At 40.7% G+C, this 22271-nt stretch overlaps 2 protein-coding genes across 2 annotated transcripts; both read right to left on the bottom strand.

Moving 5' to 3' along the window:
• Positions 1-979: 979 nt before the first annotated feature.
• srgn (serglycin) lies at positions 980-8947 on the bottom strand. Its single transcript, XM_037095054.1, has 4 exons — positions 8603-8947; positions 5933-6074; positions 2051-2277; positions 980-1939 (listed from the first exon to the last, which is right to left on the bottom strand). The coding sequence occupies exons 1-4, from the start codon at positions 8655-8657 to the stop codon at positions 1839-1841; spliced, it is 525 nt and encodes a 174-aa protein (XP_036950949.1). The 5' UTR covers positions 8658-8947; the 3' UTR covers positions 980-1838.
• A 6675-nt stretch (positions 8948-15622) lies between these two features.
• LOC119017789 (kinesin family binding protein) lies at positions 15623-22199 on the bottom strand. Its single transcript, XM_037094823.1, has 13 exons — positions 21744-22199; positions 21230-21328; positions 20581-20660; positions 19987-20045; positions 19645-19769; positions 19292-19385; positions 18888-19000; positions 18339-18488; positions 17961-18035; positions 17174-17336; positions 16851-17025; positions 16580-16765; positions 15623-16487 (listed from the first exon to the last, which is right to left on the bottom strand). The coding sequence occupies exons 1-13, from the start codon at positions 22197-22199 to the stop codon at positions 16349-16351; spliced, it is 1914 nt and encodes a 637-aa protein (XP_036950718.1). The 3' UTR covers positions 15623-16348.
• Positions 22200-22271: the final 72 nt, after the last annotated feature.

Raw genomic sequence — 22271 nt, 5'->3', positions numbered from 1 at the left:
CACGCTAGAAGTGAAGCTAACTGGAAGCTGAGAACATGAAAGAGCCAACCGGAGACACGGTAAGCAGTGCTGGCTCGGGCGTGTGTGAGCTGACCAATCAGAGGCTGACTGGGTATTCAGGTGGGCGGTCTCAAGGAGACAGGAGCTAAAACAAGAGCGAACAAAAGTCATACTGATGTCATACACATCAGTATGACATAAGTGATGTGTTTTTTGAGCATCCAGACATGTAAACCTATTCTAGTCATCCAAAATGAAATTGTGAACCTCAAAAATGATCACAGTATGTCTGTGTAAACATAAATGTATAATATATGTCTTTAAAGGGAATCCTGCAATTTGTGATCAAAAAACGTGTGATCTTTATTTCCCTGCTGTTCTTGTTAACATTCTAATTTAATATAGACAGCATCTTGCCTGGAAAAATGACATGGTGGGTGACCAAAAACTGTGACCAAATAGATGTTGTGAGTGGGGTATATTAAATTTAAATTAAGCTTGTCAGCGCTCTCTGGTGGACTAACTAGTGACAACACTGCCTCTCCCCATTTGTTCAATGCTCAGCCTCCATCTGTTTGGTGCACTGACTGTATTTCCTGATGTGAGAGACAGTTTGAACTCAGGAGCTCAGACAGTGCTTGTTGTATTGACTTTCTGCTGCTGTAGCCCTAAAACATTAATGTCCTATGTCATAGTAATCTAAGTAACAACATTTACAATGAACATACCACTGCTAACAACTTTTGATAAGTACGTGATCACACACACATTCTCTTTGTGTCAGAAAACTAGGTTTATGAAGTCAATTTGGTTTAAAATTCTGTGCAAAAAAACACATTTCTTTCTATAAAGCATCACATGATAACCTCTTACACCCCCAGCAAGTATAACAGTGAGGCAGCAGCACCCGACTGACTAAGAAAATGGAAAAGTTAACAGAACAGCTTTCATAAAATAGAATGGAAAAAAAACAGGGCACTCTTGTTATAAATCCTTTATTGATAGAAGTATTTCAAATGCAAATTAGACAATGCAGAGCACGGTGAAGTGCATCCATGTGCACATTCCATATTTTGAATATATTCCAGCTCACAGTGGTTAGGATTGCATAAATCCATTCCTGAGGGATTTGGGTTTGCAAGATGCTCTTTTTTTAAACGTGAGCAGAACAAAAGTTCCCAAAATAGGTTCCATAACCCTCCTGCGGAAAAGTGTGAAGTGTCACAACACTTTACAGAAAAAGGGATTGAATAATATAAATAAGTCTTTGGCGTGTCTTAAAGGAACACAGGCCTCGTGGCTCCATAAACAAAAAAAGCTTTGGAACCACAGCTGCACAGAGTGAGCACTGCGTGGCATCATCTTATTGCACTGGTATTACAACAATTTTGAAGGCAGGTTTCGGCATATTTAGATTTTTTGCATTTTTGCATTGCCCAACTTACACGTCCTCTCCACAAGAAAGCACAAGTACGAGTCACAGCCAACTTAAACTTAATTAAAGTGTGTTTACGTCTCATGTATGCAGACCATTCTTTTACTTTGGCAGTTACTTTTGCATTGTTTGCACTCTCCCTTTTTAAACCTGAAGAGAATAATTCCCATCAATAGCACTGCAAATACAAATATACAGTATACTGTGTTTGGCCCTTGTCGATCTCAGAGCAACCACCAGGTGGCGATGCAATGTTTGTTTTACTATATGAAGAGACAGGATGAAAACAAAATAGATGCTAGCCTTGGTTCCAACTGTGTGTGCGTGTGTGCATGTGTGTGTCTGCGTGTGAGTGTGTTCATGTGTGTGTGTGTGCGTGTGTGTTAGTGGGTTGCTGTGCAGTCTACAGCTGCAGAAGGTTGTCTTCTCTCAGCTCATGCTCTGCTGGTTTTGCCACACCAACCAGAGACCTGCTCGGGAACAACCGCCTCATCATGTTTCCATCTGCAAGCAGAAAAAAATATGAAAAGATCAGACTATATGAAGCAGAAAAAAAGAGAGGCTAGAAGACCGTTAAATCCATGCAAATCAAGGTTTTTTCCCCAAAATAGTCACCTTTGTTCAGCTTCACGTTTTCCTCTGTCCAGGTCTCGCCTGAGCCTGTCTCACTTTCAGCAGCAGTAATGCCCATGTCTGCCATGGGCCAACCTTCAGCTCCGGAGCCCTCATACTGTCCAGAACCGTAGTCGTACTCTGGCAACTCTCCCTCTTGACCCATCATCGGTTCTTCCTCCTCTCCCTCCTCCCCCTCTGGAAGTTCCTCCTCCACAGGCTCTGCCTCTCTGGGAACAGAAGGAGAGTCAAATATTGAAAATTATTAATGGAGTCCGGTGGGTTGTAGCTGTCTCTTTGAGAAGGCGGTCCAACTTTTTCACTTCTGTAATAAATACTTTGGTCCATGTTACCTCATCATGGGTGGCTGCCACTGCACAGCAACAACAACAAACTGCACCAACTACACATTAGACACTCCATCCGCCCTCATAAGACATGTGTCTAGACATTTAAAAATACTTTAAATAACAATTCATCTGTGTGTTTGCCGCAAAACGTTCAATGAACTACTGACAATCATTCACTCCTTTGCCCTAATTTTAAACACAGAATCTATTAGCATGCAAATGTTTTTCATTTCAGAAGTTTAACTTACAGGTGCAAGATGTCGTCTGCTTCCCTGTGCTGTCAATTCTCAGTTAATGTGAGATGGAGGTTTCAAGTTTCCCCATCAGATCGTGTAAGTTCCTCATGTGAACGCGCCTTACACTCGCAAATCCCCTACACCAGATGGATTTATAAAGTTTTTTTATTTTAGTCTAGAAAAGGTCAAGGAAGCAACTATCAATTGACTGTTTTGATAATTTGTCTGATTTCATTATCATTTCACTGATTCCAGCCTCTCAGTTGTGAGTCTTTAATGCTTCTGGTCGATGTACGCGATTTGTACAAGACATCTGAATACATCTCCTTGGGCTGTGTTAAACTACAACAGGCATTTTTTCAATATTCTCTGATTTTTAGCATACCAAAAAAAAAAATTAAATAGGTTAATGGAATAATAATAACTAATCACTAGTTGCCACGGTACTACAGATACGTGTTTCACTCTGCTGAGTTTAAGGGGGTCAGGATATGGGTCTGCTTTGTTTATGATGAAGCTATTTCTCTAAAAGCAGTCCGACTTTTAGATTTTTATTCTTATTTTTAAAGCTATTATCAGGAGCAGGTGGAGCAGCTAATCTGCACCAGGTGTGCATCAGTTGAGCAGATGATGTCACAGGCTAACATGCAAGTGATGTCAGTTATTTTGCTCCACCTGGCTGAGAACAGTACGGACTGTCTTGCATAACAGCTTTATCATTTTTTTTATTGGTTCATGAAATTTGTGTCCTCCAGCCTCCAACAGGCGGAGGTCGAATTAGCCTGAGTGTATAAAAAACACCTGTTGGAACTTCAGACAGCCAACCCGACACTCTCATCCTCCTAACCTGTTACTGCTGATGAGACCTGTGGACAGCATGAACTCATACTCGTTTGATTTTAGTGTGTTTGTTCATAATATCCTACTTCGTAGACGGACTGTCTCTCAAGGGTTGTTGCAATTAGATTGGTAAAAGAAAGAAATCAGACCCCTTCAACTGAGTTACTAAGTTATTGTATCCTTTTTCACGTTATCTTGTACAAAGAGGACTATCAGACTAGTATGGCACATATGCACATACAAAACAATAGAATAGAAGCAGCAGCCCACCAAACGTCACAGCCCACTTCCTCTCAACACTTCCCACTGGCTTCCTGTTCGAGCCGAGCTGTGAAAACAGAAGGCTGCTGCATTCTGAAAGCAAGCTGAAATGATGTAGGAGGCCAGATAAGGCTCCGACTAACACCTTCCATGACAATAATCTTCATTTTCGTTCTGTCTCCTACCATCATTTCCACTTGACTTCTGTCGTCTAGACGCCGTGTCTCCCTTTTCCTCATTGTGGCTGCTCTGTGACACCAGATCATTTATAGAATTGTTGATAGAAGCGTCACAATCGAGTCATCGGATTCTCACATGGACTTGTAACCGGTTCTATTGATCAGACCATAAATAAAAGCGATGGAACTGACTCAGTGGAGTAGCATTCAGTCTACTGATGCTAAAACAACTACCATCCAGCTTTTTCTCTGTCTCTTTGTACACTCAAAAATATACAAATAAGATATGATTTGAATCGTTTTGGGACATTACATTTCAGATTTTTCTCTCATGTATTTGTGTCAGTGGGTTTTTCCACTTAACGTCATCTAGAGAGTTTCAAATGTAGCTACAGCTGATTAGACCCATTCAAAATACACTGTGTGATTTCTAGAATATTTCAGGAGGACTGCATCTGGTTAATACATGATTTGTGGTCTTGATTTCTGAAAAGTTCCCTTTTCAAAAAAGATTTGAGATGATACCATCAATTGCAGTCAAGAGGAACTCTTAAAGAGGAAACCGACGGCTAAAACCAAGTCACACGATCACACACGATCACACACACATGCGTGATCAATTTGTTGTTTATTGATTCCAGGCAGCCAAACCTCTTAAGTTCAAGTTAAACTAAATGGATCAATACGTGCAGAGAGTCTAAATAAAAAGGATGGTTTGAATTCCCTCGATGACCAAATTATTAAAAATAGAATTCATTCACAACTCTGAAACTTTAACTGAAACTGAGAATAAGTCACAGCAAAATGAAAACGATCGACTTTTCACACTAGAAGTCAGTTTCCCTTTGGGATACATGTAAAATCTGCAGTTAATTCACTCTATTATTTGTGCTTAATGGCACAGAGAGGTCTAGCCTCACTGCGTAGAGCTGAGGTAGAACAATAACAAGACAGAAAGCTCGGACAGGAATCTAAAATAGTATGGCTTCTGGTTTTTGTTTCACATTCTTTAAATACGTTGGCAGCAAAGATGACATGGCGACATACGGCACCGAAAGAGAAACCACAGATGCCACCATTCGATGCACTGCTCAGCCACCTAGGAGATAATCCTCTCAAGTACAGCTGCACACATGCTGCACATTCACAACATGGAGTGGAGTGAAGCAAACTCATGCAATTAGTGGATCTGCACCCACAGTGTCAACAAGACGCCATGGGCTGACTGCACTCCCTCGGTATGGGAGTCTGACGAATGCTTCCTGTGAGCACTTTAAGCTGAGCGGTCTCTTCATGACACACACACACACACACACACACACACACACACACACACACACACACACACACACACACAAAAACCAGAATTAGATTAACATGTGGGCCTATATTGTGACAATATCTATCATAAGTTACCACTGCTCTGCTCTTTACAGCTCATTTGATACAATATGCCACATCCAATCACCCCATCTTTCCCACTGTACTCTGAACCTGCCCTAAAATCATGTTCACGTTAAGGTGAAATAACCCTTCAGTGCAGCGAAACATAATGACTCAATCAACGGCTCTACATTGTGCAAACTCCTTTAGCACTCTGTGGCAAAACAAAGTACACCACAAGGTGCTTACTGATCGCAGCGCTAACCTCCCTGACCTCACTCTGTCTTTCTTTATCCCTCCACGTTGTCTTCCATTTTGGCTTTTCTTGGCCACCAACCTCACACTTACTCCCGAGGACGCGCACACTCACACACACAAACAACAAGTGAGTACACACATACAGAGGTTGTGCTGCTGAGCTGTGTTAACCAAGGTAACACATCCAATGCAGCATCAGCATTTCTATATTCAACGTCTGCATTTATCTGACAGAGGTTCACTGTGTTATCACAGAGACGGCTGTTGTGACAGTGGCGTGAACTCACTCCGACTGACTCCGCTCTCACCTTCTTCTGAGCAAAGTAAACCGCCACCTTTAAAGCTTGCGCACTCTCAGAGACACACATGTGTACTTACAGATACTGTGCCGTTGAGGCAGGCAGTTTGGCCGGTAGTTCTGGACTCCACTCCATTTGTGGACTTTGTAGAGTCACACAGTTGGCCTGGTTGCCCTCAGGGTTACATCTCACAAACTTATACACAGCAGTTTTAGGCGTTCCTGGAGACAGAAAGCAAAGTCATTTCATTGTTTGCTTCTCACGCAGCATTTTATTCAACACTTCTTCTGTCAAGTCTTTACTTGGGCAACAGCTGGTTGCTCATCTGGATCAGATCAGTGCGACAATTAGGGTTTACTAGTTCCTTAATTGGAACGCTACAGCAGATTACAACAGTATTCTGCAACAGGGTAAAGTGACGGTTGGCCTAACGTGCTGCAGAGCGGTTTGTTCTCGTCCATAATGTGTCAGATCTGGAAGTAACACCATCACGGCCCTTTCTTCTCACATCGCAGAAAGCTGGTCCCAAGCTTATCTGATGCTAAAACGCATTTACAGAAAGAAAAATCAGCAAAGATTACACCCTCTACATAACAATTATCACCTGAACGTGGGGTTAGAGTGATAGATGTTAGGATTCTGTTATGGATATAATGAATGCTGCAACGACAAAATACAAACAAAAAAAACATTCCCTAAAAAATTCCCTACTTCCTGTTTTGACTACAGTGTTGAGCTGGGGGCATTGTTCAAACATTTAAAAGGTTTTATGGCTCTTGGAAAACACTAACCACAAATGAAGCATAGGCAATGTTTTTTTCTGGAAAGTTGGTGTGATATTTCTGCATCACACTGATGGTAATCTGCCACCATCTAGCATACAGACCGTTCAGTTGTATCAATATAATTTAGGTGTTTTATGATGGGTGGCTTCAGGTGACACAGAAAGAGCTGCGCCATGAAGGCAGAAGGCCTAATTGGTTTCTGTCAAATACATCTTATATTGGGCATTTTATGTGACTCCTACAATAAAATAAGGTGAAATTTTACTCTTTCGTGTTTAATCGTCAGTCCTACTGATCAAACTCCTGATTTAGCTGCTCTTCTTATGATTATCTGCAAAATTGAATCATGGCAACAACAGGTGGGGTTGACATCAATGTATTCATTGGGAAGTTAATGATGGCAAAGTCTTTTTAGTGCTTTTAAAGTATTATCACCACTGGAGTGATGGAGTTTAGATACTGATGGGTAGGCTACCTTTAAGTAGAGTGTGTAATACTACCAGACCTATTTGATGTAAGATCCTGTAGAAGCAGCAGTGTTGTAAGCACATCCCAACCGTCTTAGGTGCTTTTTGCCGTTTGTATTGCGACAAGAAGGCGACATGTTTGTGAGAGCTTCTGTTTTCACGTTAAGTCAACTTAGTTGAGTTGAGTTGAGTACCCAAAGGTCATAGTTACACTTTGGTTAAAATGAAAGTCAGCCCTACTAAGTCACTGGTGCGTGATTGAGTCTTAACCTGATACTAAATGTATTAAAGTATATTAAAATCACTTTTGATAGATACTTTTGATGTACTGAAGTATCAAAGTACATGTAAAAGTAAACCAGACATATATTTTGATGTATGTAGATATAATTTAGTAAAAAACAATTTCCCGACTTGATGACTATCTGATCAGATATTCAGCGTTCTGTGTTTTGTGTTTGTTTAGATTTTTTAACGCGGCTGGATATAAATGAATATATTTAAATGCAGTATGTAATCTAAGAAGCAACTAGTGACTGAAGTGGGTAAAAAGTACAACATCTGCCTCCAAAGTGTACTTGAGCGCTGTTCTTATGTAGCAGAACATGGAAATGCTCCAACTAAAACACATTAACTTAAGATTAGTAACATTCCATCACTGAGTACAGAAATAATAATAATAAAAAAAAAACATATCAAAGAATAGATGTTAGTCATTTAAAATGTTTTATTTATCATTAAGCCTGTTAGTAAAACGTTGAGTCTTTTAAGTGGAGTCTATAACACTATTATACTTTATATTGTATTTTTGTATACGTTATTTATTGGTAACACTTTAGATATTGATGGTTAATAAAAATCTTTATATAGAATCCATCACATTGCCATTTTATTTTGAATTATTGAGCAGCCTATCTTCAGCTAGTAACATTTACAAAGACTGTTGTGTGTTTTCCCCATTCGCTGGAGTTCCCTCGTGTAGTTTGCTTTCTCTTTATCGATGAACCGACTCGAGCGCACAAAAAGCCCCCTGAAGTGTTCACGGTGCCCAACAAGCCACATGAAACCTCACTCGGAAACTGAGACGCCTTTTACCCTTTCCGATTTAATATGAACTAACCATAACCAGACAGGGACTCTCACATATTCACCCCCTCAGAGTGTCTAAAAACAAGCTTACAGATGTGTGATTTCCAGCTGTACATGTAGGAGAGAGCAGAAACAGAAGTGACTCACTGCCACTGACGGGAATCACACTGCGCTCACCAGAGAGGTGAAGTGGATCAGCTCATAGTCACCTTCCTGACAGTCAAACGACACCTGATGGGCCCTCAGACCACAGTTTGGGCCACTCAGACCTGGATGTCCCAGTCAATGATCTCACTGGTCTCTACGACAACCTGTGTTTTTGACCTCCACATTAAATCTACGGCGTCATCCATCTCCTACACAAGGAGACCTAAAGTATCTGATAACACAGCAAAGCAGTCGACTTACCCTTCCCGTTATGTAAGGCGAGGCAGCAGATAACGAGGAACAGGATCACTCTCATCTTTGTCTTTTTTTTTTTGGTTTGTTTTTATATTTTTCTTTAGCAGAACACGAGCACAATGTAAAAGTCACCGCTCTCCAGACTCTCGCTGCTGTTGCGTCTTGAAGAAATAACCCCGTCAGAAAAACGCAAACTCCCTTCTTTCTGAGAGGAGCTCAGCCCTCCGACTGCGTCATGGTTTCCTGAAGGTTTTTTTTTTCTGCTATACGAAAGTGACTTAACATCCTCAGTGGAAACTTTTGCATTTGCAAGCCCTCAAATATCAGATATCAGCTTTTGCGTAACTGCGCACTCGGACTGAGGAAATACCAGAAGATTGCAGCCGGAGATTCAACATGAGCTCTCTGATAAACGACCCAGAGGAAGCGACAATTGGTCTTAATTGGCAGCGGGCTCCTTTTGTATCGCGATAAGGGGACGATATATCCGTGAGAGCATCTGCTTTCACTTGAATTCAATTGAGTTTGCTCTACTAAGCTGTCTTGTCGTTGGTTGTGTATCACCTCCTTATTCTTGATTTGTTTTTCTCTCTCTGGTAGAGCAGACAACAAAAAAAAAAAAAAAAAAGAAAAGAAAAGAAAAGAAAAGAAAAGAAAAAAAGAAAAGAAAAGAAAAGCAAGCAGAGACAGAGAAAAACAAGCATTTAGCAGCAATTAACAACATCAGATTCAGATGGTAACACACACACACACACACATACACACACACACAGAAAAACTATGTTAATGTGTGGGAAAGCACCTGCAGGACTAGGAGCCTTTATATTGTTAAAATACTTTCAGCCCTAACTCCACAGCAACAGCCTCATCTCCTGAGATACCTACAGCACAGCTCCACTGAAGCCTCCTCTCCTCACAGTGTGTGTAAATGTTTGGATGGGTGTGTGCCAGGGTGTAGCTATCATCTTGTTTTTCATTGTGTGTATTCGTGCCTTGTATGTGTCTCCACATGTCTTGCAGATTTCTGAATGCATGCATGCGTGCTCCTCTTTGCCCACGGGTGAATGTAATCAAGTACATTTACTCGAGTTCGGTACTTATTTTACTGTTTTTGTTACTTCCCAGTGAGCAGTTATTCCACAATTAGTCATTTATTTGCCTTCAGTATCAGTCACTTTGCCAAAAAAAAAAGAACTTAATGAAAAAAAGTGCTGTATTTTATGTTAATTATGTACTCGATAGATGAAATTACCAAAGCAGTATGTAAAGTAGTTCAAACAGGCTCCCTTGCAAATGTAAAGACTCTTCTGATTGAACAGATAAATATTCCAATACTATAAAATGATGAATATCACACTCTGAATCAGAGTGAGTCATTTGATTATGATACTTTAAGTGTGTGTTGCTGCTAATCAGTGTTGTAAAACGTACTCAAATGTCATATATGATTAAAAGTAAAGGCATGATGTTGAAATATGAACTGGGTAAAAGTGAGAGTGTGATATCAATATTGGATCTGATATTCAGTATTTTTTTATTATTGTATCCATTCTATTGGCTTTGATGCAAGATGCGGTCTGCAAAGTAACCAGTAACTAAAGTTAATACTAGAAATAGATGTAGTGGAGTGAAAATGACAATATTTTTCTCCAGAATGTATTGCAGTGGAAGTATAAAGTAGCAGAAGGTGGAAATAATCAAGTAAAGCTCAAATACCTTAAAAACTGTACTTAGGTACAGTACTTAATTAAATATATTTAGTTACATTCCATCACTGCTGTTAATACTTCTTCTTCCTCAGGTAAACTGTCCAGTGCAGGATTTACACTGTGGTATCACTGCTTTTACTTAAGCAGAAGATTGATTGATTGAAGCACTTCCTTGACTCACTTGATAATAATACAAAATCGAACAGTTAAAGCTGTGGTAAGTAATATTTTCTTAATAAGATATGTGTTAAATTGCTCCGTATTCAAACAGTAATCAATGTTATAGAGTGGTTGGCCACCCGGGTCTTTCCTCTCTCTGCTCATGCTGTAAAAGAGTCTCATTTTTCTGGTATCCCTGCCCATTTTATCCAATCAGGACAGAGAAATCCTTAAAGCGACGGTCCTGTCAGCTCAAGCAGACAGAGTTTTCTCGGTGAAGCTTTAAAATACATATTTTTTTAAAGTAGGGTTATGTGGCACATTTACAGTATACGACAAGACTGATTAAAGGAAATAATTACATGTATACGATCTGACGGCTTTTATATAGAAATAGGTTCATCTCACTGTCTGTTTTTCTTCCTGTGATGTCAGACTGTCCCAGTAAACACAAGTTGAGACTTTTCAGGTGTCATCATGTGGTATGTTCCGCTGCCTCAGGCATATGATTGTATTCACAAGATTAACTCACTTGATGATGACTCAGATATGACTCAAGAAGCACCTGGGCTTTCAGGAGCTTGAAAAAAGGACATGATAACATAAATACAGAGCTGTAGCTCATGTTGAAAACAACACGGTGCAATGTGCATGTGATATTTAGGACGGTTTAATGATTTCTGTCACAGGGGGATAATCGAGTAGAATAAGAGGAAGTCAGTGTTTTGTCACAGTTTCCCTCCTTGGTCAGGAGACTCAGATATCAACCTTTAGGATTAGAAGCAGCTGTCCCTCTGAAACATAAAAACATCTCATATTAAAAATGCAGGTGTTGCCTTTTTTTCTTTTCTTTTATTCAAGCAAACCAAGTGAGCACCAAATAACATCTGTAGCAAGGTGTTTATCTTTAAGTCTTTTTTTAAAAAAACAGGTTATTCTAAATAAGCGGCGGTATTTCACTTCATGAGGAGGTGAAAATGGACACATGCAGGAAAACAAAAAAGGAAGTGTTGATTCAAAAGTAGTAAATGGAAGCTTGAATCTCAACATTTCTTTAGTGCCTATGTTAGAAAACAGGTCCTCTCTGCCTGCATACGGTGATGGATAACTATGAATATTCTGCATCTGCTTCTTTAAACCCTTCACTGAAAAACCTCCCTTCTATAATAAATGAAATTATCAAACCCAATTTTGTAGATGGACCCTAACAGTTGGTCAAAATTGAATTTGCTGAACGTGATGTCATCCTCAGATTCCTGTATTTACGGACAGCAAATTGAAAAAATGTTGTCCAAATTCGATTTGATTGTCAAACAAAGTTCTGTTTCAGCATTTCGTCTGCACAACGTCTACCTGCTGAAGGGTCTGCAGGCTCAACTCCTGAGCTGCTAATGAGCGCTGATATCGTCAGTTCTCGAGCTCCAGGGTAAGAAGTGTGCTGATACATTCTGTGGTTTGGTGTCGCACAGGTTAATATATCACATCACGGCATCTCACTCCACCCTGAATGCTTATCAGATGCTGCACAGCATGTTCTTTAGGGTGCACAAGCAAAACTGACAATCAGATAGTGCTGTTTTTTTTTTCTTCTTCTTTTTTTTAGAAAGAGAAGCGTTAAACATGAGCAAACCAGATTCTCATCGTCAGTGAATTTGGGATTTTCTCCATCATTTCTTTATTTTCCTATCTTGCATAATGCTCTTCCACATTTCATCTCCTTCCTTGTGCGGTCTGCTTACGTACGCAGACGTACTCTCACACACGCACACACGCACACACACACACACACACACCATACACAATACGCTGAGTATAACTGTGGTTTTATGACGTGTGGCTCACCTTTTTCTGGTTCTGTCTGACCCGATGATCTGTCTGTGTGTGTGTGTGTGTGTGTGTGTGTGTCACTGTGTTCCTTTACTGACAAATATTTGTTGAGTTCTTGTACGACAGACCGCTAAATTCTTCGCTTTGACTGTTGCTATCTTCTCCGTCATCTTGTTCTTCCACTGTGTCTCTGTCAGTGGTGGAGTACTGAAAATCTGTAAGAGCACAGTTACATTACTGAAATCTCACTCAAATGCAAATTAAACAACTGGAATTACAATGATACTTAAGTAAGAGCACAAAGTATTACAATTCAGCATTCAGTCAAAGGGTTTTTTGCCCAGTTTGGGTTTTTCACCGGCCTGTTTGAGATCGGATAGTCTTTGTGGCTACAAAAATGCAGAGGAAAGGTTCAGATATTAAATGAAATTGTACTCAGTACTCAGTCATGATTTTAAAAGCAACTAAGCAGATTAGATGGTGTGATGCGTACTTAACTACGTGTAAAATTACTGATTTGAAAAAATACTCATAAAAGTACAAGTAGCCCAAAAGAATGACTTAACTACAGTAATGTGAGTAGCTGTAATTAGTTATTTCCACCCCTGGTCTCTGTGTGCTCATGCCTGTGTCTTCTGTGCATTAAACAGATGAGAAGAGTAGAAGAACCGCAGAGAGAGAGAGGACTCTTAGTTTCAGCTGACACATTGGTATCGTTGTGCGGGAAGTGGTAGCATCAGTTGCTATCATTTTCCTGCAGGAAATGACACACTAGCCTGACCAGCCTCGCCTCCACACAAACACACACACTATGTGAGTGACACATTTATGAGGCACATTTACCCACTTACACATACGAGTCTCCAGTAAACACTCTCCCTCCCTCCCCTCCAGCGCTCGACACTCAAGCGATTTCAAAAACTACAGTGCCGATATAATCCCTTATATCTGACACATCATGTGTGATAAGTATTTGTGTTTCTCTCACCAGGGTGCTACTGCATCTATAAAAAGTTGGCTTTTATAGTCAGCTTGGTTTCCATCCCCGCCCTGTCACATTCAAGTCTATTGTCTGGGTAACCAGAGTTTATGGCGGTGGAGGCAGCACTCTTCTCACACACAAACACAACAGGATCATCGCAACAAACTGCACACGAGACTGCTGTGAGGGGAAGTGGAGCAGTGACTTATAACCATAATAAGCTGATGTTTCTGTTCTTTTGACAGCTCTTCTCTAGAATAATGCGTAAGACCAGACCCATTTGAGCAACTATATTGTGGCTTTAGCTGTACCTCAGAATCAGGATGTAACAGTTTCAACATACCTCCACCATCTGATTCAAGTGTTGCGAAATGTGGAACTATGAACAGAATATGCATTTTCATCCACCTGAATATTATTATCGTTATCTTTACCATTATGAGGTTCTCGTATTAATAGTAGTACAACTTAGTGCGGGTCCTTAATCTGATGATCTTAAATTATGGTCAAGCAGTTATGGTTGGTTCAAAATTTACACTGACACAGGGCTATCGAGCTTGACATCGGATTGGATTTGATTAAACTGTTGGGCCTAGGTAGAGGTATGTGCTCTATTGAGTGCCGTGAATGTTTAATAAGGTAATCTCATTGACATCAAGTCCCAGTGACTTTGTTGGAGGTTTTTACAGCAGAAGAAATATGTGCAGAGATAAGACATACAGTTATACACACAGCATCAGAGACCATCTCAAAAGGTCCAGTATTAAAAGATTATATAGGAGTAGGGACAAGATTTAAACTCACTCCATTTCCATGCTTTAAATGCTTTTACATAACCTGCTGATGTGAATTGTAACTAGAAACGGTCACCTGACTTATTCTTGGCACTCAATCTAAATAAATCTTCGGGAAGTTTTTTGTTGACTTTCCGCCTAGATACTCATATATGAACACGAATGTAATCCCGAACTCAGTGCGTCTGTATGTGTATTCAGTGTAAGCGTGGGATTTGCACTAAACGCTGCTAGCGCAGCTCGCAGCATGCTGGTTTCAAGTGTCTGGTGCAGAGCAGGTACACGTTTTGACAAGCATCAGAGAGTTTGTGGGAGCTGAAAAGAAAGCAGGCACTGCAGGTTTTGATGCTCTGAAATTGTTTCCATAACACGAAAAAGCCATAAAAGTTTTATAACAGCAATTAACGTCACAATCAGTATTTTGGCTGGAATGCCTGTGTGTGTGTGTGTGTGTGTGTGTGTGTGTGTGTGTGTGTGTGTGTGTGTGTGTGTTGGGGGGGGGGTTGTTGGTGTTAATTATTGAACCTTTTACACATTTCTTATTGGAAAAAACTACCGTAATGAAGCCTTTATGAGATGAAGAGAGAATATGACCTATTTGAGGTTTTGGACTAATTAACACTCACAGGGGTGGAGATGAAGATAAATTTAAAAAACTAGGAGTGTGTACAGAGGACTCTGAATTGTTTTTTTTATGTTTCAGGATCCTTTGACTTCTGTCTGTAGGCATTACATGATGAATTATTTATTTTGATTTAAGTTGCACCGTGTAGTTTGGGGCAAAACATTCTAAAAGAAGAGAAAAATCTTCATTGCTTCATTTTCATGACTATAAAAACCCCCCCGCAAAACATTTGCTTTTGTTTATTGCCCTCGAGGACACTTTTTAAAAATGTGTTCTTCTTCAGTTTTATTCACTCAATACTGAATTTTCTGAGTTTGATTTGCTCGTACATCGTGCACCTTTGAGGACACTTGGGCAGCTATGATGTTGATTAATCCTGTCAGTGCTGTCACCAGACTTGGCCTGCAGATGTACAGCTTAACCACAACGCAATAATGCCCTCAGAGAGGAAGCAGCAGTCGGGCAAAGTTGCATGAACTCATGGTTAGTCTGAAAATCGGTCATCTGACCTCTGTTGCAAATCCGTCTCCACATTAAAAAAAGAAAAAAAAACACAAATAAAAAAACAAATCATAAACAATAAACTAAAATCCAAGAGTTTAAAAATCAGGGACCTAACATGGAAAGGTACTGAGCTTCTTGCTCATGATCTTTCTTCAGAAATGTTCCTTTATCTGTTGTTTTTACTCAACTACACACTGTGGTTAACTTACACAACACTGTATGCAATGGAGGGTAAAACTGTTGGAGAGACACATAACTGACAAAAAAGATGTACACTCAGATGTACTGTAAGCTTTACTGAACATCTGAACACACACACAGTCAGTTTAAAGGGTAATTTGGTTTTAACTGACATCGTTTCAGACATTTCTCTGCATCGCGCAATTTATTAGCCTGGAAAAAAAACCTACTCTTGGCCCACAAACAGATGATTTTAGTCTTTTACTTGACAGCCATTAAATCAACTCTGCACTCCTGTTACATGGAGATAAACATGAGAAGGACAGGAAACATTTTACACCCAGCTTCTTAATGCAAGTAAAAAAAAAAAAGAACACACATTGGTATCAACTAAAATGTGTCTTACTTCTTTAGTTTATTATCCGTTCATACAATATCTACAGGAGACGAAACAAGATGACACTGCGATTCCTTAGACAGGAAGAAAGTACACAGATTCTACTAGATTTAGTTGGCATCATGCAGATTATCAAGTCCACTTAATAACGGATGTTTCTGACAGTTCACACGGGTACTGTCTGTGGCTCTGGCGGCCTATTGTTTATCACCAGCGATATAAAAGTAGCTGAAGACACCAATTTTTTAGTGTGATGAAGCAAAACCACATTAAACAAAAACCAATATGGTTAACAATAAAAAAAAGTAGGAATCAGATTAAACATTTTCATATTAATTTCGATAAGTGTATATTTGATGTACCACCTGAACTAAAGTGTAAATTGACCACACAAGTACACACAGCCGAGAGCACATATTTACAGCAAGTGATCTGTTAAAAGGTCTTGTGAAAGCAGCAGGCCCACTTCACAAAAAAAAAAGGCCATAACAAATGCAGATGTGCAAGACAGTTCATAATACAGTTTGTCCAACTGGTGGGAGTGTCCATCGACTGTAAGTTGCTAGATTTTGTCTTCAGTTGTTAGCAGCCATTCGTGCTTTGAGGCGGTTGATTTTGAGAGGGAGCAGGCCGGCCATCTCCCTGCTCAACTCCAGCTCCGTCTCCACAGCGGCCACTGCTTCGGGGTGGGCATCACAGTACTCCACCACATATCTAGACAACAGGTGGAGGAAGAAAGCGACGGTCAGCACACACACAGGAAGTATTCGGATGCATCACAGTAAATGAACAAATGTATCTTATACTTGTAGTTTTCCAGAGATCGGTTGAGATTGTCGAGCTGCACAGTGGGTATAGAGGAAATCAGCTGGCTGTGGAGTCGGGCCACTCTGAAGCGGGCCACCAGAGCTGGTCTGAGCACCTCCTCCTCCAGGTGCTCTGGAGACTTCCCCTCTGGAGAGCACAGAGAGTCGAGGAACATCTGGAAGTATCTGCAGGGGACAGCAAAGGATTTAGATTGTATAAATGTTGATGCGCAGGGACACACGGGTCGTCCACACATGCATACACACTCACTTGGCAGAGGCGGAGCAGAGAGTGTTGAATTTCTTAATGGTGTGGTTATCCAGAGACTCTGTGTCTGCTTGTCTGTTGGCCAGTGTCAGTTTCAGGTCCATCATTTCGTTGTAGGTCTCAGCCAACTCAAACATCATCTGTCTGCGGATCATTAGGTAGTACTGGGAGTTCAAGTCTTTATAGAAACAGAGAGAGGGAAGGTTGAACGTTTATGTCACCTTATGTGGACATTCAGGTTGACCACTGACAGTTACCTTTTTTCCCCTCATCTGAAAATATTCAGAGACAAAATAAAGAAAAAGAGGTAAAAGTTAGAGCAGTACCGTTGCAGATTGGCTCCAGCATGTCAACTCTTCTTTTGTGCATTTTGCAGCGCCGCTCCAGATCCTCTTCAAAGAAAGCCAGGCCCCGGAACATAGAGCTGTGATCCTGCAAAATCTCTATGTGGTCTGTGACATAACCGTCCATCTGAAAGTACTCTTTGGCCTGCAAGAGTAAGGGAAAGGATAGGGAGGAGAGAAAGATTCCTGAGTTATGGAGTTGAAACTATATATTGTGGGTTCAAGACTTGGGGAATTTTTTTCCATATGTATACCCGCCTGGGTGGAGAAGAGAATGACGGACTCCTCTCCGTCATCCACTGCTAAGAAAACCTGTTTTTGTACTCTTATCACAATTTCTCCAAACAAAATTATTAACTCTGCCATTAATACCAGCTAAACACCATATTTCAGATAACATCATACCCTGACGTCCCAGTGTACATTTGATTCTTGAGTGGAACCAGTGTAGCTGAAAACATCCTGAGCCATCTGCTTAGATTAATGATCAATGTGTCAACTCCAGTCATGTTTGTTTGTACACACACGTTATCACCATGGGAGAAGAGAACATAAATACCAATGCTTTAAGTATTTCTATGATGGTATAGCCTGTTTTTTAATGAACATTTGTTTTTCTTATTAAATTGATTTTAATGTTTACTTATCAGCCGAAATGGTGACTTCAAACTCAGCTACACAGGATCATCAAACTGTTGTTTGTCTGTTTAACTGTTTAAGAGTGTAACTAGTTTCAATGAGCGTTGTGTGTGTGTGTGTGTCTGTGTACCTGTGTGACATAATTCTGTCCCACTAGAAATACAGCTCTGGCCTCAGTGAAGTCCAGCGGCAACAAACAGGGCACCTGGAAATCAGAAAGCAGATGTCGGATGGCATCTATGAGAATGGCGCCCTCTGTTGATATGTGTTTATTTGTCCTACATTGAGTTTTGTTTTTGATACAAGTGGTAATACTGTCACATCTTGTATTGCTAAAACATAATGAAAACAGCTACTCTTAAAATGAAGAAGAATCTCTGCTACTACTGACGCAATTTTTGATAACAAGTAGCAGTCCAACATGATCTGTGACACAAATAATCAAATTGAAAAAAAAAAAAAACATTACTAGTGGCACAAGCACGGAATTAAGACACAGCACGCAGACCTTCTCTTCAAGGCTAGCAATGGAGTCAAACGTGTCTTCAGAGCCAAACAGCAGAGCACTCTTCCTGCCCTTCTCTTCCTCCTCCTCCTCGCGTCTCCTCGCTCTCTTCAACTCCTCTTGCCGATCACTATCCAGCTCCCCAATGTTGTCCTGGTGACAAACACACATGTAAGCAAATTTAATAAAAAAGACAAACAATTATCTAGACTGAGATACGCACAAGCACACAGATAGGTTAACAGTGACTTAGTTACGTAAACACACAGATGTACAGACACTCTTCATGAACGAACATGCTCATCAAGGTTTGGCCATAAGAAGAGTGTAAAGGGGTATTCCTTAAAGTTCTTGTATTTAAGCAGCATCTTTGGTACTATACTTTTGGTGCCAACTTTTTTTTGTGGGTGGCACTGTTTCCTTCAGCTCTGAGAGCTGTGGACTTGATCCTCCACACTTGGGACTTAGTGGCATTATTTGTACATGAGTATAAAGATTATAAACACTGAAAAGCCACACAAACAAGCCGAGACACATACAACCATGCAGTACCTCTAGCAACTTCTTAGCATCCTGCAGGAGGTTGAGACTGTATTTGATCCAACATCTTGCGATCTCTGCTCTCTTCTGTCTGAGCTGTTCCCTGCGTTCACACTCTGTCTCGCCTGGGTCAGACGGGAGGAGAAGAAGATGACAAAATATGCCAGGAGACAGAATAAGTGGTCGATATATCTGGATTAAGGGAAAGGGAGTGAAGGGTAAGGAGTCAGAAAGAGAATAGATGGAAATACTGAGGAAGGGAGGTAGGATTTGTTGCACAACTCTAGCAAGTCTTTGCTAGACAGTTCTTTCCTGCCATTGTAATTAATTGAGGCTACAGAGTGCAAAGAGAACAAGCCAATTGGTGTGTTTTTTAAATATTTACACTAATCAAAAATAAATGGCCAGATACTTACTCTCCTGTGCTGCGGCCTCAGAGGGAACCTCTCCTGCCAAACCTGATATGACAGTAGCTGCTGCCAGGCAGTGTCTGCCTTCCATGTATCGACCCTGGAAACCACAAACACAGACACACACCTCTCATTACCAAAAACAAACATACTACTAAAGCCCTAGTGAACCTCTATAACAGATCTTACAAAACATACATGATTACTATGATCACTATTCTTCCCATGTAAGCAGAACAATCAGACTATTTGCCAAGTCTGAAATATGTACTCGTGAGTAAACTTTCAAGCATGCTAAATCATCTTTTTGATTTAAATCAACTGCTTTCAGTCTATTTAAATCCATCTATAAGCCCCACCTTAGTGATGTAATACTGTGACAGTGTAGCAGCATTCAGAGCCCACTCCATTGGACTGAACTGATTCAACTGTAACTGTCTCTGCAGGGTGCTGTGGCAGTAGGTGGCAGCACGCTCAGTTTCACCTGGGAGACAAAACACTGTTATTATAACTATCATCAAACCAATAAATACATTAACATATAAAGACTCTGCTTTGTTACATTCATGGGGATGAATATGAATCAATGCATGTAACTTCAGAAGACTCCTGATCAGATTAAAATGACTGTCAATGGATTCTGAAGAACTAATAATCCACTTATTGTTCAGCTCTTTTTCTGAACAAAAGATTGGACTCACCAAGGTTTTTGTAGACTTGAGCAAGATAGTACATAGTGTGGGTGTACGCCAACTCAAACCTAAGAGAGGAAGTTGGAGAAAGCATGAAAAAGACAATGGGTATATGAGGAGGGCAGGAATTCAACTCGTAAACTCAAGAATGTATAACTGGATGACCACAGAGGTCGCTTTTTATTTATTTCTTTGGACCCTTGTTTTAAAAATGACAATAAAATCACCTTGTACCTTGAAAGTTTCTATTTTTCTTTGCGGAAATAGACAGGCCTATTTCTGCCATTAAAGTTTTCTTTGCTCTCGCATTTGAATAATTAAATGTGAAAATAATAACATCCTATTCACTTTTCTGCAGGCAGATTGTAATCACACATCTCTGAGACAATTTAATTCAATTCCTAATGTAAACATTCATATCTGTAATAATACACCAGATTTGAGGGGTTCCTTGTGCAAAGTACTACAAATTAATCAGAAGCAATACCAGCTCCAGCAGCATTTGTTACATGAATAAGCACCATCATGCAGACATCGGAACAAGATTGTTAACATGAACAGAGAGGAAATATGTAAATGTACACGTGTGTGGGGACACAGTACCTCTTGGTCCTTTCCTGATGAGTCAGCAGCTTCTCCTCAGTGGTAAAGTACTCTGTCATATCAGTGGGAGGACTTCCATCCTGAAAGAAAAGGGAAACTTAACTCACATGGCTGATGGTAAAGTGAAGTTGACCATCGTAATTTCCTATCTTATCCATGTTGCCTCTGCAATCGTGCTCTACTGCTGCTGCTAGAAACCAATACACTACATATTTTGAATGCTGGTGTCCTATACTTACAAATCTGCTACACAGTGCGCTGTATTCACATTTTATATGAATGTGACACTCAAGGTACATTTCAAGCATGATGTAGCACCCTCAAAAAAGAGATGACAACATTGCAATGCTGTCCTGGCTCTTCTTGATAGACAGGTACATTATAGTTATGGGACAACTCCACCTGCTGATGCTGAGGGAAATTGACAATTGGCAAAAATATCAATTTACCACTCATCACAGTGTGCAGTAGTACAGTTTATCATCATTGCAGTAACCCTGCTGACACATACTTTGTCTGTAGCCCTGCTCGCAGCAGGCATCAGTGATAGTTTTCATCTGCTGCAACTTTTCCTGTTCTGTCATCAATCAATCAATCAATCAATCAATACAACAGCAGCTTCAACAGTCACACAGGAAAGCAACCTCACCTCCTTCATGTAACGCTGGTAGATGGATTCTGCTGTTTCGAGAAATCCCCGAGCCGTCTCCGTCTCATCCCGGCCTGCCCAAAGGATGCCCAGCTGGTTCTGAACACACACACAAGCAGCTGATCAGCATTATAATCTAATATTACAGTAGCTATGCACGTTAGGTTTTATAATCAACCTGATGAATCTGATAAATTTATGTTAATAATTATGGCAGTCTGATAAGTAAGAAATATATATTATGTATGCTGCACTGATAGGCCTACAAAACTCACTCTGTTGCCAGAAATGGCATTATTGATGATGTCATTGCCAATTTTGTGAGGGTGTAACAACATTACATTCAATTAGCTTAACATGGGCCTCTCAGTTGGAATCATTGAATTTGGTTGAACCTTACGCTAGCTTCACCCATTTGACCTGAAGTTTATGTGGGGGACTAGAAGAAGCTAGCTGACTGACAGTTAGCTTTATGTCATTATTGAAGCTGACAGCTAGCAAACATCAACATTACCCTGACATGGATGAACAGAGACACATTCTCGGACGACACTCTGCATCTCTCCAGCAGCTTCATGCAGTTCATCAGATGCTCCTGGCCGGCTGACAGCTCCTCTGTGTCGACATGGTTGACGCCCAGATAGTACTCCACAGCCCCGAGTTTGGCGGCCCGCAGCCCGGCTGGCGAGTCGCCGCTGAAGCCCTGCTCGAACACATCCTCCCTCTGCCCGTCCACAGGCGGCTCTGTCGGCCGCTGGTCGCCGCTCTCACCGCCGCTGTCGTCCTCGCCGTCCCCGGCCTCGAAATTCTTCAGTGAGCAGTAAATCTCCCGGAGAAGCTCTCTGGCCTTGTATTTGGAGCGGAAGGGGTCGTTGTCTGGGTCTTTTCGTGATTCAACATCAGTGAGGTTTTGGGCGTTGGTGAATTTGTCGCAGACAGCTCTCCACTCATCACTGCCGAGGGACGCCATGTTGGTCTTCTTCTTCAACTGAAACTGGCTCCATTACAATACATTACTGCCACCTCCTGGTTACCTCTGCTG

The sequence above is a fragment of the Acanthopagrus latus genome, chromosome 4, assembly GCF_904848185.1.
Source record: "Acanthopagrus latus isolate v.2019 chromosome 4, fAcaLat1.1, whole genome shotgun sequence".
Taxonomy (NCBI): Eukaryota; Metazoa; Chordata; class Actinopteri; order Spariformes; family Sparidae; genus Acanthopagrus; species Acanthopagrus latus.
This window is presented reverse-complemented; position numbering and strand designations above follow the sequence as displayed.

What these genes read in the sequence shown, in the direction of transcription:
- LOC119017789 (XM_037094823.1), bottom strand. Translation starts at nt 22,199, where the DNA reads ATGGCGTCCCTCGGCAGTGATGAGTGGAGAGCTGTCTGCGACAAATTC. An exon ending in TCAAGTCTACAAAAACCTTG is followed by an intron (nt 19,770 to 19,986) that starts GTGAGTCCAATC and finishes TTTGTCTCCCAG; the next exon opens with GTGAAACTGAGCGTGCTGCC. An exon ending in TTGCTAGCCTTGAAGAGAAG is followed by an intron (nt 18,036 to 18,338) that starts GTCTGCGTGCTG and finishes TCTGATTTCCAG; the next exon opens with GTGCCCTGTTTGTTGCCGCT.
- srgn (XM_037095054.1), bottom strand. Translation starts at nt 8,657, where the DNA reads ATGAGAGTGATCCTGTTCCTCGTTATCTGCTGCCTCGCCTTACATAAC. An exon ending in CGCCTTACATAACGGGAAGG is followed by an intron (nt 6,075 to 8,602) that starts GTAAGTCGACTG and finishes TTCTGTCTCCAG; the next exon opens with GAACGCCTAAAACTGCTGTG. An exon ending in AAACGTGAAGCTGAACAAAG is followed by an intron (nt 1,940 to 2,050) that starts GTGACTATTTTG and finishes TTCTGCTTGCAG; the next exon opens with ATGGAAACATGATGAGGCGG.